A 15,278-nucleotide genomic window follows, 5' to 3' on the forward strand; every position below is an offset into this window, starting at 1 on the left:
GTGGTTGACTGCACTAAACATTCTCTGGTTATTCCTCTTTACCATGTAATATCAACAGTCAACATGTAAAATCATTTTGCGCCCTAATCCTGTGCTAACAATAGCTCTCCACTTGTAATCTGAGCCTTTATGGGTAATCACATTTTAAGATCAATGTTCTATTAATAAAATAATAAGACAAGGGGCAGGTGCTAGATACCAGATATCTGCTGTTAAGAAAGAGGTGAGAGATATACCACAGCTCGTCTCCCTGCAACATGCCTAAATACGAATGGTAGACGGCAGCTGGATACAATTGACCCAGGGATATGATTGTATATTAGAAACACTGCTATACAGCAATTGCATAGTCTTATCTTAATCACACAACATAGGTATTCTAGTGATTCCTCTTATATTAATATAGTTGATACAAAAGTTAGGCAAAACGTTGTTAGTAGTTGTTTAGTAATAGGTGGAATCCATTGGATTTGGGAGTGAACAAGTATCAGGGAAAGCTGTGTTTAGTAGACTTTAAAGGGGATACAATATTTATATATTATAATATATATATATTATATATATATATATATATATACACTATATATATACTGCAATTAGAACATAGCCATTGCCTATCATATGTATAGAATTGGAATCTACGTATTTTTAGTTAACTGCTTACTTTTTATAGACCACAACAAATCAGGAAGCAACAGAACATGAAGAAAAGAACAACCAATTAGAAAGCAAAGAAAAGAGAATCAAAGACACAGAAGAAGAGGAAGAAGAAGAGGTTGATGAGGAAGAGGATGACGATGATAAAGAAACATTAAATCAAAATTCCAAAGGTAAATATTTTGGTTCTTTTATTTACTGAGAACTTTTTAATATCCTTCATAAAGGGGGAAGTTCTAGGTATTGTTGAGTGTTAACCCTGTAATGACCTGGCCTCACTGATTGGATCAAATGGCTGTGGGTGGGGGGGGGGGGGTTACAATTATCCAGGTAGCCAGATGACCCTGAGAAGTGTGCAGATCTTTAGACTGTTTAGCCATATAGTTTAGTGTAAATGGTCCCTAAAGCCCAGTACTGTAGGTTGTATGTACACCACCAAACTAGCAATGAGAAGTTAATAGCGATTTAGCCTTAGTAATTAAATGATTTGATGTGTTATTATATCAGTGTTTGATTTCTCAATAAATGTATGTGCATTTATCATCTACTTTATAGCTGTCACAAGTATTAGCCAATTGTGAAACAAAAGAAAAAAAATGTGACAATGCTATAACAAAAAACAAGTTGCTGGAAGTGTGTGGCTAAAACTCATTTAAATATTATATATTTTTTTTTTCTCTGTTATCACCACTGCTTGTGATGCTAGTTTTAACACGGTTTAATCAGTTGTTTAATACTATGACTAGACAAATACCTCTGTTTGATGCATACAGTTAGAAACTGCTGAACTTTGAGGTCAATAGAACCCACACTTATAACTAACGGCTTCTGGTGACCTAATAGGGGTTATTTTGTTCTTTCATGAGGTCTACTACAACACTTTGGCATCTAGTGGACTGCTTGGTACAGAATGGGCAGCAAATGGACCCTCCATGTGTCCATTTATCTCAGAGTAGATCCTCCTATGTACCCCTCTACCCTCAACTGCTTCATTTGATTCTTTGGATTTCACATATAAGGCAAATGTCAAGGGAAGTTTGCAAGATCTTACTTGAGGATTCACCAGTCTCTCTTATAAAAAAATAAATACTATTTACCCCCCCCCCCTTAAGGGTGTTTAACAAAATCATTTAAGGACCAGTGGGTGATGCTTGGTACCTCCATGTGACATTTGACTTGTAATGTCTCCTTTCTCATGGTCAAGTAGTATTTTGACTTTTAATACTTTTTAATAGAGCATGGAGGAACAGCATATTCCACTAAATTATTAGGGTGATTGTTTTTCCCTGTAATCCATAGGTTACATATTGCTGGTTTAGCCATAAAAATCTCAGATCCACACTCTTAGGAGTATGGGGTATATGTTAGATACATCAGTGTTGGTCCCATACATATTTGGTATGGATTTACTTATGACAATCAATATTTATATGTGTAGGTTGTATATTTGTCATCCTTTAAATTTTCTTGCTGGAATATTTGAAATAGCAAACCTTTATAGTAAAACTATATAAAAAAGGGATAAGTAGATTCATACTTGGCCATTTTCACTGGCGTTGGTCTATATATATATAAATATTATTATATTACACATATATTTTTTCTGTAGGTATATATATATATATATATATATATATATATATATATATATAACAACAAAAGAAGACATTTACCAATTGAAAGCTAGAATTTTACATATATAAATAAAGCATGCACACAAGAGTTGTATCATAGAGATGCAAAATAAAATGTTGCAAATAAACAGCTCTCTAATCCTCCCCCTCCTAATGGTGTCTGCCAGTAACCATTTTTTTTATTTTTTTATAATTTATTGTTTTAATATTTTTCCATAGTGTAGGGTCTCCCCTCCCCATGATCATTATGTAGGCCCTCCCCCCACACTGATTCAGCTTTTTGTATGTAGCGTAACATCCCCTCCATCCCTCTCCCTTCCAAACTGTTTTTCTTTAAGTAGGGTCCAGCCTTTCCCTCCCTCTCGAACATCCCAATGGCACAAATCGATAATCGTTACAGACAGCGTCACTGTTTGTAACCAATCCTCGGCTCCATTTGCAGACAGATGCCTGCAGCTCAGGAACAGCAGCTCTTGGTTGTCACTTTACAGCCAAGGCTGCTGTAGCTTCATGAAGATAGGACTTATATATACATTCTGTGGTAGGATGGGCTTCATACCGCAGGACGTAAATACGTCATTTTGGGTTAAGGGGTTAAAAAACTTTCCAATTTACTTCTATTATCTAATTTGTTTTGTTCCCTTGGTAATCATTGTTTAAAAGGAATACCTTGGTAGGTTCAAGTGAAGCAAGGAACTACAGGGAGCTAGCTGCTGATTGGTGCCTGTACATATATGCTTCTTGTCACAGGCTCACCAAATATACTCAGCTAACTCACAGTAGTGCATTGCTGCTCCTTCAACAAATTATATCAATAGAACAAAGTACATTTGATAATAGAAGTACATTTTTAAAATTATATGCTCTATCTAAATCATTACAGAAAAAAATTGGTTTCATGTCCCTTTAAATCTTCCATTATGGCTATAATTTGTATATTTTAATTAGACTCATGAGATATAACAAGTTAGATAGCACTATCTCATTGACCAACCCTATCATTTGCATGTCGCATGAAGAGTAGTGGCTTATCATGTACTTTTCAGTGATAATTCCTACTCTAACAATCCTCACACCTTTTATGGAAAGTTCAGGAAATTATAAAGGTGATTTCTATATCATACTTTGGATTCAGATGTCTGTCAGTAATAAACAATGTGTGCAGCAAAACCTAATAGTTGGTTATCTGGAGGTTATTGACACATGGCAAAAGTCCTTACAGGTCAAGTAGCACTTGATATGTTTATTGAAAAACGGAATTATATGCAAGCATATGCCTCTGTGTGAACAAGTCCTGTAACAAACCAGGATAGTTAAAGGGACAGTTTACTCAAAAATTTTCTCCCCTTTAATTTGTTCCCAATGACCCACTTTACTTGCTGGAGTGTATTAAATTGTTTACAAGTAGCTCCTTTACCCTTATATTGGCATTTGAAATGGTTAATTTAGCATGTGGTATCCCCACCTATTCTTAAAGTTTGTGGCCGCGCGTACCAGCTATAGATAAGCTTTGTAAACACAGCCAGCAGAAGAAATTACACTCCCAGTGTGATAAAGCAGAGATAAGGTAGTAAAATGTTGATTTTCCATTGTTCTCTCAAAGTATTGGTGATTGTTTTAAGGACAGATATAAGATAAAGAAGCAGGTATATGTGTACAATGTGATACAGTAATGAGATCAGATTATACCTACAAGCTCAACCTATTTTATTAGGCTGTGGCTTCAAAACACAAAATCAGAGCTTTAATATACACAAATAAGCCTTAAAAAGCTAATTTTTATACATTTTTTACTCTGCAGTTGGTAAAAAAAGCAATTGTAACACATTAAGGGAAAAACTATTTTACAGTATACTGTCCCTTTAACTATGCAAATACAGACAATAAAGCTCACTGTTCAGGACCATTATTGCTAGTAAATCTCCCTGTCAAGCAGTCTCCTAAATAAACACAAGCGTAATTACAAGACTGCTTTACAGCAAATATCATAGTGCAGTGTACCCTATATCTAGTTTAAATTTTAAGGGGGTTTCACAGGGATTCACATAAGCAAAAGGTATATGGAAAAAAGAAAGTAAAATATAATCGATTCAGTTTAATATTGATGATAAATAATGTGATTAAATTCATGTTTTTTCACTTAAACAATGACTTAAAGACAGACCATGTGAGTAGTGAACTATTTCATATCATAAAGATTAAAGGGAAATTACGAGTGAAGTGCAAAATATCGCTTACGTGAGCGCAATATTTGCACTCCATTCAGTAATACCAGCACATGCAAATGTGCCCTGGTATTAGAAGTTGAGCCCAATGGGAACACAACCTCGCATTCACATTGCAGGGAAGCTTAGTGCTCACGCTTCCATAGGCTTCAATTGGAGCCTCGTTCTCATGCCGCTGAGAACCTAGCGCAGCGAAGCGGCTTAGTCGTGCAGCGTTGGGCAGCAGATTTTAAATATGTATATGAATCCCATTATCTGTTGAAAGTTGAGTTGTGTTTGGGTTAAAAAATATATATTCTTTCTAAACACAAAATACTAATGATCGTTTTATTGCCTGTTGAATCTTGCAGCTCAAATACCTCAAGAACAAGAGAAGCCATTAGAAAAGCCAGAGTTGAATATTGCTCAAAATAAAATGGAAGAGAAGGAACCTAAGACAGGTACAATCACCCTCATAGTAAGGATCTTAAATTATACCACAAGAGGAGACAATAAAGGAAATAAAACATATTTCCTCTAATCACAAAGATGCATTTGTAAATGTATCTAACTCTACTTATCGCTCCTGTGTACCCTGTAATTGTTTTGCACCATTTTAATCTAGGGACGGGCAAATGTTTCATCTGTGTTTATTGTTTGTTCTATACTAATTTAGAATGTTTAAAGGGGGGGGGGGGGGTTAATTCAGACAGATCATGTAATTTTAAACAACTTTCTAATTGACTTCTATTCACAGATTTGCTTCATTCTCTTTGTATCCTTTGCTGAAGGATCATTACTGGTAGCTAGCTTAACACATTGGATAAGCCAATGACAACAGGCACACATGTGCAGCCACCAATCAGCAGCGTGCTCATAGTAGTGCATTAACACTCCTAAACCTACCTAGGTGTGCTTTTCAACAAAAGGATAGCAAAAGAACAAAGCAAATTAGATCATAAAAGCCAATGAAAAAGTTGTTTGAAAATGATCTATCTGAATCATGAAAGAAAATGTTATGTCCCTTTAATGAGAATTCAACATTAATATTTTGACTCTCCTCTTATTCAATGTAACGTTCAAATATTTGAATATTAAAGGGATTTGAAACACATTTAAATTTTAATATAACCTGTTTAGGTATGCCTAGTAAAAAATATACTTACATTATTTATTTTGCTCCCTTTTAATGTAATTTAATTTAAAATTTGACAGTATTGGTTTAAATCTTCACTTGTCTTGTTTATGAAACAGGGACACGTTTGATATAAATGTTTATAGGTTATTTGTGAAAATTCAGTATTTACTACACGTGTATTTCGTATCTTTATGTTTAATTGTTTATGTCACAGAAGAAGATAGCAAACCTGACGAAAAAGATGATTGTGAGAATCAACAAAATGGAGAAAATGATGTAAAACAGGAAGATGAAGAGGAGAAAAAAGAAGATAAAAGCGCGAAATATAAATTTATGTTTAATATCGCTGATGGTGGCTTTACAGGTATTATTTTTCATGTCGTATTTATTTAATTATAATTTACTTTATCCGGCCGTTAAAGCTTACTATGTTCTATTGGGCACCTTCGTTCAGAAACACCTTCCTGTTTGTTCAAGAGTAGGGATGGGCGAATGTGTTTAGATTCAAATTCGAATGTTAGAACAAATGTTATTGTAGAAATTTGATTTACATAATCGAATGTTCATAAGAAAGAATATTCTTAAAAATTCTATTATCGAATGTTATTTACAGTTTTCGAATGTCACATTCGAATTCGAATATTACATTTATAAAACACAGTTGTAGACTAGAAATACTATTTTGAATTTGAATGTCACAATCAAATACACCTAGGTAGACTCAGGAGCAACAATGCACTAATGAGAGCAAGCTGCTCATTGGTGGCTGCAAAAATATGGCAACTGTCATTGGCTAAACCAATGGCCCCTATTTATCAAAGGTCGTGCGGATCAGGTCCGCAAGACCTCGCTAAATACGGAGAGCAATACGCTCTCCGCATTTAACATTGCACCAGCAGCTCACAAGAGCTCCTGGTGCAAAGCCGCCCCATGCTGACTCGCAGCCAGTCGGCCACCAGCAGGGAGGTGTCAATCAACCCGATTGTACTCGACCGGGTTGATTTCCGGTGATTCCTGTCCGCCTGCTCAGAGCAGGCGGACAGGGTTATGGAGCAGCGGTCTTTAGACCGCTGCTTCATAACTTGTGTTTCTGGCGAGTCTGAAGACTCGCCAGAAACACGGCCCTTCAAGCTCCATACGGAGCTTAATAAATATGGGCCAATGTGTTTAGCTAGCTCACAGTAGTGCATTGCTGCTTCTTCAACAAACAATACCAATGGAACAAAGCAAATTTTATAAAATAAGTAAATTGAAAAGATGTTTAAAATTGTATGCTCTATTTAAATCATGAAATAAAATTAAAATGTATATGTCCCTTTAATTTGCAGTTTCAGACTCACATGAGTGAGCTTTCATAGCAAGGGTTCCAATACTACATCCACATCTTCATAAATGAAGCCCCACCCCTAGATTTTACACAGGTATTTGTTGGAGAGCAGGGCTTGTCAATCATTCCAGAGGAATAAATCCAGGGTGTTTTAAATCCCCGGCATGCGGAATACTCTTTTAGATGAAACAAAGAAAATTTGAGTTCCATGTCTATTTAAGATTCCACAGATAATAATTTGTTGTGATGTTTATGTGGTAAAATGAAGTAACTATTCAGTATATGACAGGGTAAATAAGTTTGGTTGAAGGTCTGAGACACTAAAGGAAAAAAAAAACAGTCCATGATGCTTATGCATTTGTAATACTTTGTTTGTTTTACAGAGCTACACACACTATGGCAAAATGAGGAAAGGACTGCTATTTCCTCAGGCAAGATATATGATATCTGGCACAGAAGACACGATTACTGGCTGCTTGCTGGAATTGTTACGTATCCTTTAGGCTATTAATATGAGGAACTGGTTAAATTCTTACAACATAATTATTCATTCTTACAGTTAATTATTTAATAATTAATATTTTTAAAATACACTGACATAGAGATCGAGCACCCTGTAAAAAAAATGTATCACACAATGGTGACACTTCATGGGCCCGATTTCTAAAGCTCTCTGGGTTTGAGAGATTCTATAAGAAATATCACCAGTACGATGAAGCTCTTTTTTTAATGATCTACATAACAGTGTGTCTCACAAAGGGTTGTTCCCTAGTTTTAAATATGTAAATGCTATCACATGATACAAGGGGCAGGGAAATTGAAGGAAATGTGGAAAATTGTCATAAAAAAAAATCTACTGCTCATTTTAAAGTGATGGTAAACGATGTACACACTACTAAACATAAATCAATAGCTAATCATTATAAATAAGCTAAACGCATATTTTTTATTTTTATTTACATCTTTTACGTCAGTCAAATGTAATCCCTCCGCCTCCTTTGAATTTTACATCTTTAGTGATGTGACATGCAGAGCGGGTTGCACTGCCCTGCACGTTATTAGTGGGTGGAGATAAAAAATTTGATAGACATTTTTCCCCAAACATTTGGTCTCCACGCGCGCTCTCGATCACACACAGAATTTTTGTTGTTTTAAAAGATAGATAATCCCTTAATTACCAATTCCCCAGTTTTGCATAACCAACACAGTTATAATTATACATGTTTTACCTCTGTAATTACTTTGTATCTAAGCCTCAGCAGACTGCCCCCTTATTTCAGTGCTTTTGACAGACTTGCAGTTTAGCCAATCAGAGCTGTCTCCATGGTAAATTCACGTGAATGAGCTCAATCTTATATATATGAAACACGTGAACTAATGCCCTCTAGTGGTGAAAAACTGTCAAAATGCATTTAGATTACAGGTGGCCTTCAAGGTCTAAGAAATTAGCATATGAACCTTCTAGGTTTAGCTTTCAACTAAGAATACCAAAAGAACAAAGCAAAATTGGTGATAAAAGTAAATTGGAAAGTGGTTTAAAATTACATGCCCTATTTGAAACATGAAAGTTTTTTTTGGACTTGACTGTCCCTTTACCTATGTCAGATAGTAAACACTGAATCTTATGACTTTGTTTTACTCACATAGTGAATGAAGCATTATTAAATGCTTTTCTCCTGCGTGACACTGACAATCTTTCTGGATCGATGCCAAGTAAACAATGAATTGTAGTAACAACAATTCATTGTTTACCCTTATGTCACTGTGTGCCGCCTCTGCCAGCTACTGTGCATGTCCGTAAATTACAAGAATGCGCATATGGAAAGATGAATACCACTGGACTTTGGATTTCATGCAAATGATTGTTTAGCGCATGTGTGTAAAGCAAGATTTCTTTTTACATTAACTTAGCCTGACAGTTGACACGCAATTTGATTGGATGAATATGAACAGCTGACAGAGAATAAAAAAATGTACTATCGAGTGGGGCCGGAGGTAAAACGATCAAGAGAAACAACTACCAAAATAAAACGTGAGACATAGAAGCTACAAAAATACAAAAAAAAGACAGTAACATTTATTTGGGATATGCTTTCAAATGGAACTTTATACTATCACATCGTTTACCATCACTTTAACTTCATAAGTGTTATTGCATCGTCTTTTTATTATGTATTTGTTAATGATGTAATTCTTCTGCATTTAATGGTCCTTTAAACTAAGTAATATAATTAATGTTTTGTTAATTGTGTATTTTGTATTTATATTAGTCACTCACTCTACAAAAAATATATTATTTTTATTATTATTGCTATTGTTAATGGACCAATTTATTTCCCTTAACTTTTGGAATTTCATAGACACGGTTATGCACGATGGCAAGATATTCAAAATGACCCTCGCTATTTAATTTTAAATGAGCCTTTTAAGTCAGAGATACACAAAGGAAATTACCTAGAGATGAAAAACAAGTTTCTTGCACGGAGATTTAAGGTACCGGTATTTTTAATTTAATACATGCACAATATATACATTTTTATATTATTTTTTATTTATTTATTTTTGGTGTACTGAGCATGGTTTATAGTAGTTTTCAAATATTAAACTTAACGTTTTCAGTTAACAAATAGCATTGTTAGATAAACATTTGCCCTTACTAGATCATTGATCGTGAACCTTGGCACTCCGGTTCACTATCACTGTACTAGATGGTCTCTGTTTCAAAAGAGGAGTCTAAAATCTCTTGTCCAGTATTCATCAGAAAACATTTTTACAAGTTTTCACATGATTTTGCAATTTGACATTCTTGATCATATGACCAAAATATTTTTTAAAATAGTTACCTTTCTCCTCATGCTCGATTTATATTTTAAAGTGACAGTCAACACCAGAATTTTTGTTTAGAAAGAAAGATAATCCCTTTATTACCAATTCCCCAGTTTTGCATAACCAACACAGTTATTTTAATATTCGTTTTATCTCTGTGATTATCTTGTATCTCAGCTTCTGATGACTATTGACAGACTTGCATTTTAGCCAATCAGTGCTCACTCCTAGGTCACTTCACGTGCATGAGCTCAATGTTATCTATATGAAACACATTAACTTATGCCCTCTAGTGGTCAAAATGCATTCAGATTAGAGGCAGTCTTCAAGGTCTAAGAAATTAGCATATCAACCTCCTAGGTTTAGTTTTTAACTAAGAATACCAAGAGAACAAAACAAAATTGGTGATAAAAGTAAATTGGGAAGCTGTTTAAAATTACATGCCCTATTTAAATCATGAAAGGTTTTTTTGGACTTGACTGTCCCTTTAATAAACCCCAAAGCATCATCGTTTAATAAAAAGTGAAACATAATAATAATCATTTTAAACTATATTAAATATACACAAATTAAATATAAGCAACTAAATGTTCCTTGGTGATGAAGTTTTTTTCAGATTTTAAAACGTGATTTAATAAATGATACGAAAATGGTTCAGAAGGTTCTTTTTGGTTGTTTTTTTTTTTTGCATGTCATGATTGGATATTAGAAAACTGAAAAAGTTGTTTTCAGACACTTATGTTAGCCATCATCAATACTGAATCAATTAGCTGTCATGTTTCACTTTCACATTGATTGTTTTGTTGTTCCAACGGATTGGATTATCTCTGAAAGATAGTCAAACATAAGTTAAATATTGAATTTTCAAACTTCAAGTTCTAATAGATTGGAATATAGCATTTATAGATAATCATCTTACAGGGACATTTGAAATGTGTTCTATGTAAATTTTGGTTGTTTAATATATGTTTTGGATGCGTTGACCACACAGTATAATTGCACTCTCTCTGTGCGAGTCTGCTGCATTGAGGTAGTAATAGTACCAGCATTCTCTGCCTCTTAAAGTGAATGTCAAGTTAAGGATATTAGATAAAGTCAAGCGATAGAAGTAAAAAAATCAATGACACTTTCATTCATGAAATCATTAAGATATACTTATCTTCAGAGATATTTAAAGTGAAACGCTGTACGGATAAGATCTGAAGCTATGGTCACCATTTTCATCAATTGATTGACAGATGACTGATCTGCAATCAACTAATCATTGCAGAAGCTGATGGTTATCAAAATCATAACTCCTTTAAAGTGAATGTCAAGTTAAGGGTAAAGTCAAGCGATAGAAGTTAAAAAATGAATGACACTTTCATTCATGAAATCGTTAGGATATACAGTACTTTTCTTCAGAGATATTTAAAATGAAATGCTGTACAGAGCAGAGCTGAAGCTCCGGTCGCCATTTTTATGAATTGATTGACAGATGACTGATCTGCAATCAACTAATCATTGTATCCCCCTTGGGTCGTAACGTTTGTGCGAAGGGGCTGAATGCCCCGGGGGGAAAACAACGATTAGTTGATTGCAGATGAGTCATCTGTCAATCAATTGATGAAAATGGCGACCGGAGCTTCAGCTCTGCTCTGTACAGCGTTTCATTTTAAATATCTCTGAAGATAAGTACTGTATATCCTAACGATTTCATGAATGAAAGTGTCATTCATTTTTTAACTTCTATCGCTTGACTTTACCCTTAACTTGACATTCACTTTAAAGGAGTTATGACTTTGATAACCATGAGCTTCTGCCCATTAAAAGAACACAAAAGTCAAAATTATAAGTGTTTGATCCAGATAGAGTGTACAACTAGAAAATATTATTTCCAATGTATTCCTGTTTTTTCTTGGGTGAAACATGAGGGCATATTGAGTTAGGCTTACGAGTGTACATGTGCCTTGAGTACTATATTGCAGTAAATTTGAAAGTTGTTTAAAATTGTATGCTGTATCCGAATCATTAAGAAAAAATGTGTGTCCCTTTAATTAGATCTAATTAAAAAAAATTGAGGGCATGTTTTGTCCAAATGTAAAGCTCAAGGCTCAAAAACTATACCCGTATTTGCTTGATTATAAGACGGCCCTGTATTAGAGTATCATGTATCAGAGGGAAAAACATTCATATACATATTTTTAAGCAAGTAAGTGGGTAGAATTTACATCTCAGCTCCTTTCACATAAATAAGTGCAATACTAATCATTTGAGTCTGCTTTCCCTTTCCATAAGGGGTCTCTTATGGCTGTATATTACCGTAATCCATCTCCATCCACATAGAAGGTAAAGATTTATTTATATTTATATAATGAGTATACGCCTATACGCTAGTAAGAAGTGAAAGCATATGATTTTGTTATACTATTATCATGATAATTAGTATTACCATACATCGCAGCAATGACATGACCTCCTTAGCAGTCAGGATTTTCTGATGGGCGGAAAGAAACCCGCTCACATGACCCCCACGCAGCTCTTGTGACCCCACGCTCTGCTCTCAGAGTTTGAACGTAAGACGACCTCGATTATAAGACGTCGTTTTTTCAAAGTTTTTTTCTGAAAAAAAACCTTGTTTTATAATTGAGCAAATACGGTATATATTTTTTAACCTTTAAAAATAAAATCTTTATGACCTTCTACACGCTTTGGTTCATGGATTGTTAATTATAAAAGTGGATGTGAAAGATGTCCAAATACCCCCAAACTCCCTAATGTTCTAAGTTTCATATTTTAAAAACTTTACCTCCATCTTGTCATCATTCTATTCTAGATGTTAGCCCATCACATTTGTTTACTAAAGTCTATTCACAAAAAGTGGGTATTGCCCTTCCCTGACGGAGAAATATGACAATATCCTGAATGCATATTCCTATAATGACTTGCCAAACACAAATGAAATTATCTGACAAACGTGGAAAATATATTTATATTGGGAAACTAAATAGGTATAGGACTCATTGTAGAAATAATATGATTCCATGTGTTTGAGCTATAAGAGGTAGAATACATTGCTGAAAACTGGAATGCGGAGTTCAAGCTAAAGTCATGATTATTGAAAACTTAGCGCTAACACTAAGGAACAGGAGTTGCTTTCAAGGCTTATATGGCACAAATGGATTGTAGAACATAGGGCACTTGCCGAATGAATGGAGCTGTAGGTAGGCTGCAATTGCTGAAGGCCTAGACTGGGCACTTGCCTTCTAAGATCTTAGAGTAGTGTCAGCTGGAAGTCTAGAAAGTTGCAAATACCAGTAGCAAGGACTAGAGACAGAGTGACAATGAAAGTGTTTAATCCCACTTGAGCTGCAGACACTTTGACGTAACAGAAGAGACTAAAATAAGCGGCAAAAGGCTAGGGGTAGATTTACTATATGTTGAGCGAATGTCTGCATTTATCATTGCACAAGCATTACTAGTGAAATGCTTTTGCAATGCCGTCCCCTGCTCAATGGTGGCCAATTGTCCACTAGCCGGGGCTGTCAATCACCCTGATTCCTAAAAGTTGGCTGACAGGTTAAGGAGAAGCGGTGTTATGATCGCTGCTTCTTAACTTCTGTTTCAGGTGAGCCTGAAACAATGGGGCTCCGAAGCAGCATTTGCTTCTTCATAAATGGAACCCTAGGTGTGGACATAGCAGTAGGTCAGGATAGTCATGAGGCAGACTAACCTATAATGCAAAGAACAAACCCATGAATCAAAACCCACATATTGAAGAGCAGAAACTAAATAGTGCTGAGACTTAGTGTTGGAGAACAAAAGGAAATTGTCTGACTATCTTAAATAGTTAAGTAATGGGCTCTTGATCATGCCTTGAGTATGCTTGGAGCTAATTATTGAACCCTTGTCAAATATCCCCCCACAGATCTAAGCTTCTCCATTAGAAAGTATGAAAATATAACTTAGCCCCCATCTTAAATCTATAATTCTAATCCCACTATAGACAAAACACGCATTTCCATGGCAAGATCTATGTTTTATTAAGATGGAAGTGGTTAGAAGCAAAGCATTGTCTTGAGATTGTCTAACATTTTAACAAACTGACAATGCCACATGTGTGGTTTACATTAGCATTTTCCTTCCAAAATGAAAACCTGGTACAGGTACCTGCTTGCGTGACCAGGGCAGAGTCGGAGTGTTCCAGGAGCAGCGCTGTGGAAGCTCAAAGAGAATTCCAGGGGGTCCAGTTTCAGGCAGTCCAGTCAATCTAGCAGAGTGGAAGAATGGATAGTTGAACAAGACTTTCCAGTTGTGTTTGATAGCTCAGCATTAGCCATCATGAAGGATATTGAAGAAACTATTAAAATATATTATATTAAGGCAATCTCTTCAATTTGCATATACAAAGCAGATACCTGAGAAGCAGTGATTTTAATTAGTGGCTTGCGCACCTCTATGAAAGCAGATGTTTTAAAACCAGATGAGGGAAATGTGAGTAAATATGTGCATAGACAAAACTTCCCAAGGCAACCTTCACTGACACCATAGTTATTTAAAAAAAAAAAATTCTGACCTGTTTCTGTCTTGTTGCTCTGAATCATAACAAAATAATCTCATTAAATAAAAAACAATGTGATCTTTAAATTGGATCTAAATGTGTATGACCTGACCTGAAAATATATGTTCTGGTCAAAAAAGCCGGTTTCAGTCTTTTCAGTCACCTCAGTATTCTTCCACTGTGACCAAATTCTCAATGGAACAAGATTTTTAGAGTTCCCATTCAGGCTGAGGAAAACTTGTTCCATTAGATCTTTAAATGGTATATAGATCAATGAATCGAACTCTGTTGCATGTTCTTTTAGACAAGTATAGATTCGAGGGCATGCAACCATGTAAAGTAACTACTTTAGCTTAACAGTTTTATCAGTTAAATGTATTTGAATCAACCACTGCATCATTCAGAAGAAAGGTTTTTAAAAATTACCAGCACTTATCTTGTCCTTCCCAATGTCTAGTAATAATGACCAGTCACATTAATATTGATCAATTGTGTTCACCTTTGTGCGTGTGTCAGCTGTAATTTCTCATTTGTTTCCCCTCTAACGCTTTCCGATTCCTACTTTTTTCCATTCTTCTATAACTAAATATTGAGCTAATAAATGAAGTGAGTGACGCCATAGAACTCAAATATCCAAATCATTTTATAAATTTCTATTCCACCAAGCTAGTAAGCAGCATCAATTTGTTTTCTTCTAACATGAACAAAAAGGTAAATAGTATTTTCTTTATAAAAACAAGCCAGAGTGCTTTTATACACACCTGAGATACACCATAGAGAGAGTTAATATTTTTATTAGTGTTAATAATTAGGTGTCAGAGATGAGCATACCTCACTTTATTATTTACAAACTTGGGCTACTAAGTGTCAAGTGTAGTATGTGGACAGACACAATGGTTCTTCTCTACAGCTGGTATGTTTTGCAGATCAGCATCCATTAAATAAATAACAA

The 15,278-nt window shown here is 35.0% G+C and overlaps 1 protein-coding gene across 1 annotated transcript in view; it reads left to right on the forward strand.

Annotated features, from left to right (window-relative positions):
- The window catches only part of CHD5 (chromodomain helicase DNA binding protein 5), a 584,561-nt gene that overhangs the window by 512,246 nt on the left and 57,037 nt on the right, over positions 1-15,278 (forward strand). The window contains exons 34-38 of the mRNA XM_053690398.1: positions 674-830; positions 4,867-4,956; positions 5,848-5,997; positions 7,344-7,452; positions 9,321-9,453. Coding sequence (XP_053546373.1) covers positions 674-830; positions 4,867-4,956; positions 5,848-5,997; positions 7,344-7,452; positions 9,321-9,453 — 639 coding nt within the window. The remainder of the gene's footprint in view (positions 1-673; positions 831-4,866; positions 4,957-5,847; positions 5,998-7,343; positions 7,453-9,320; positions 9,454-15,278) is intronic.

Source organism: Bombina bombina, chromosome 8 (genome assembly GCF_027579735.1).
Source record: "Bombina bombina isolate aBomBom1 chromosome 8, aBomBom1.pri, whole genome shotgun sequence".
In the NCBI taxonomy this organism is placed as follows: Eukaryota; Metazoa; Chordata; class Amphibia; order Anura; family Bombinatoridae; genus Bombina; species Bombina bombina.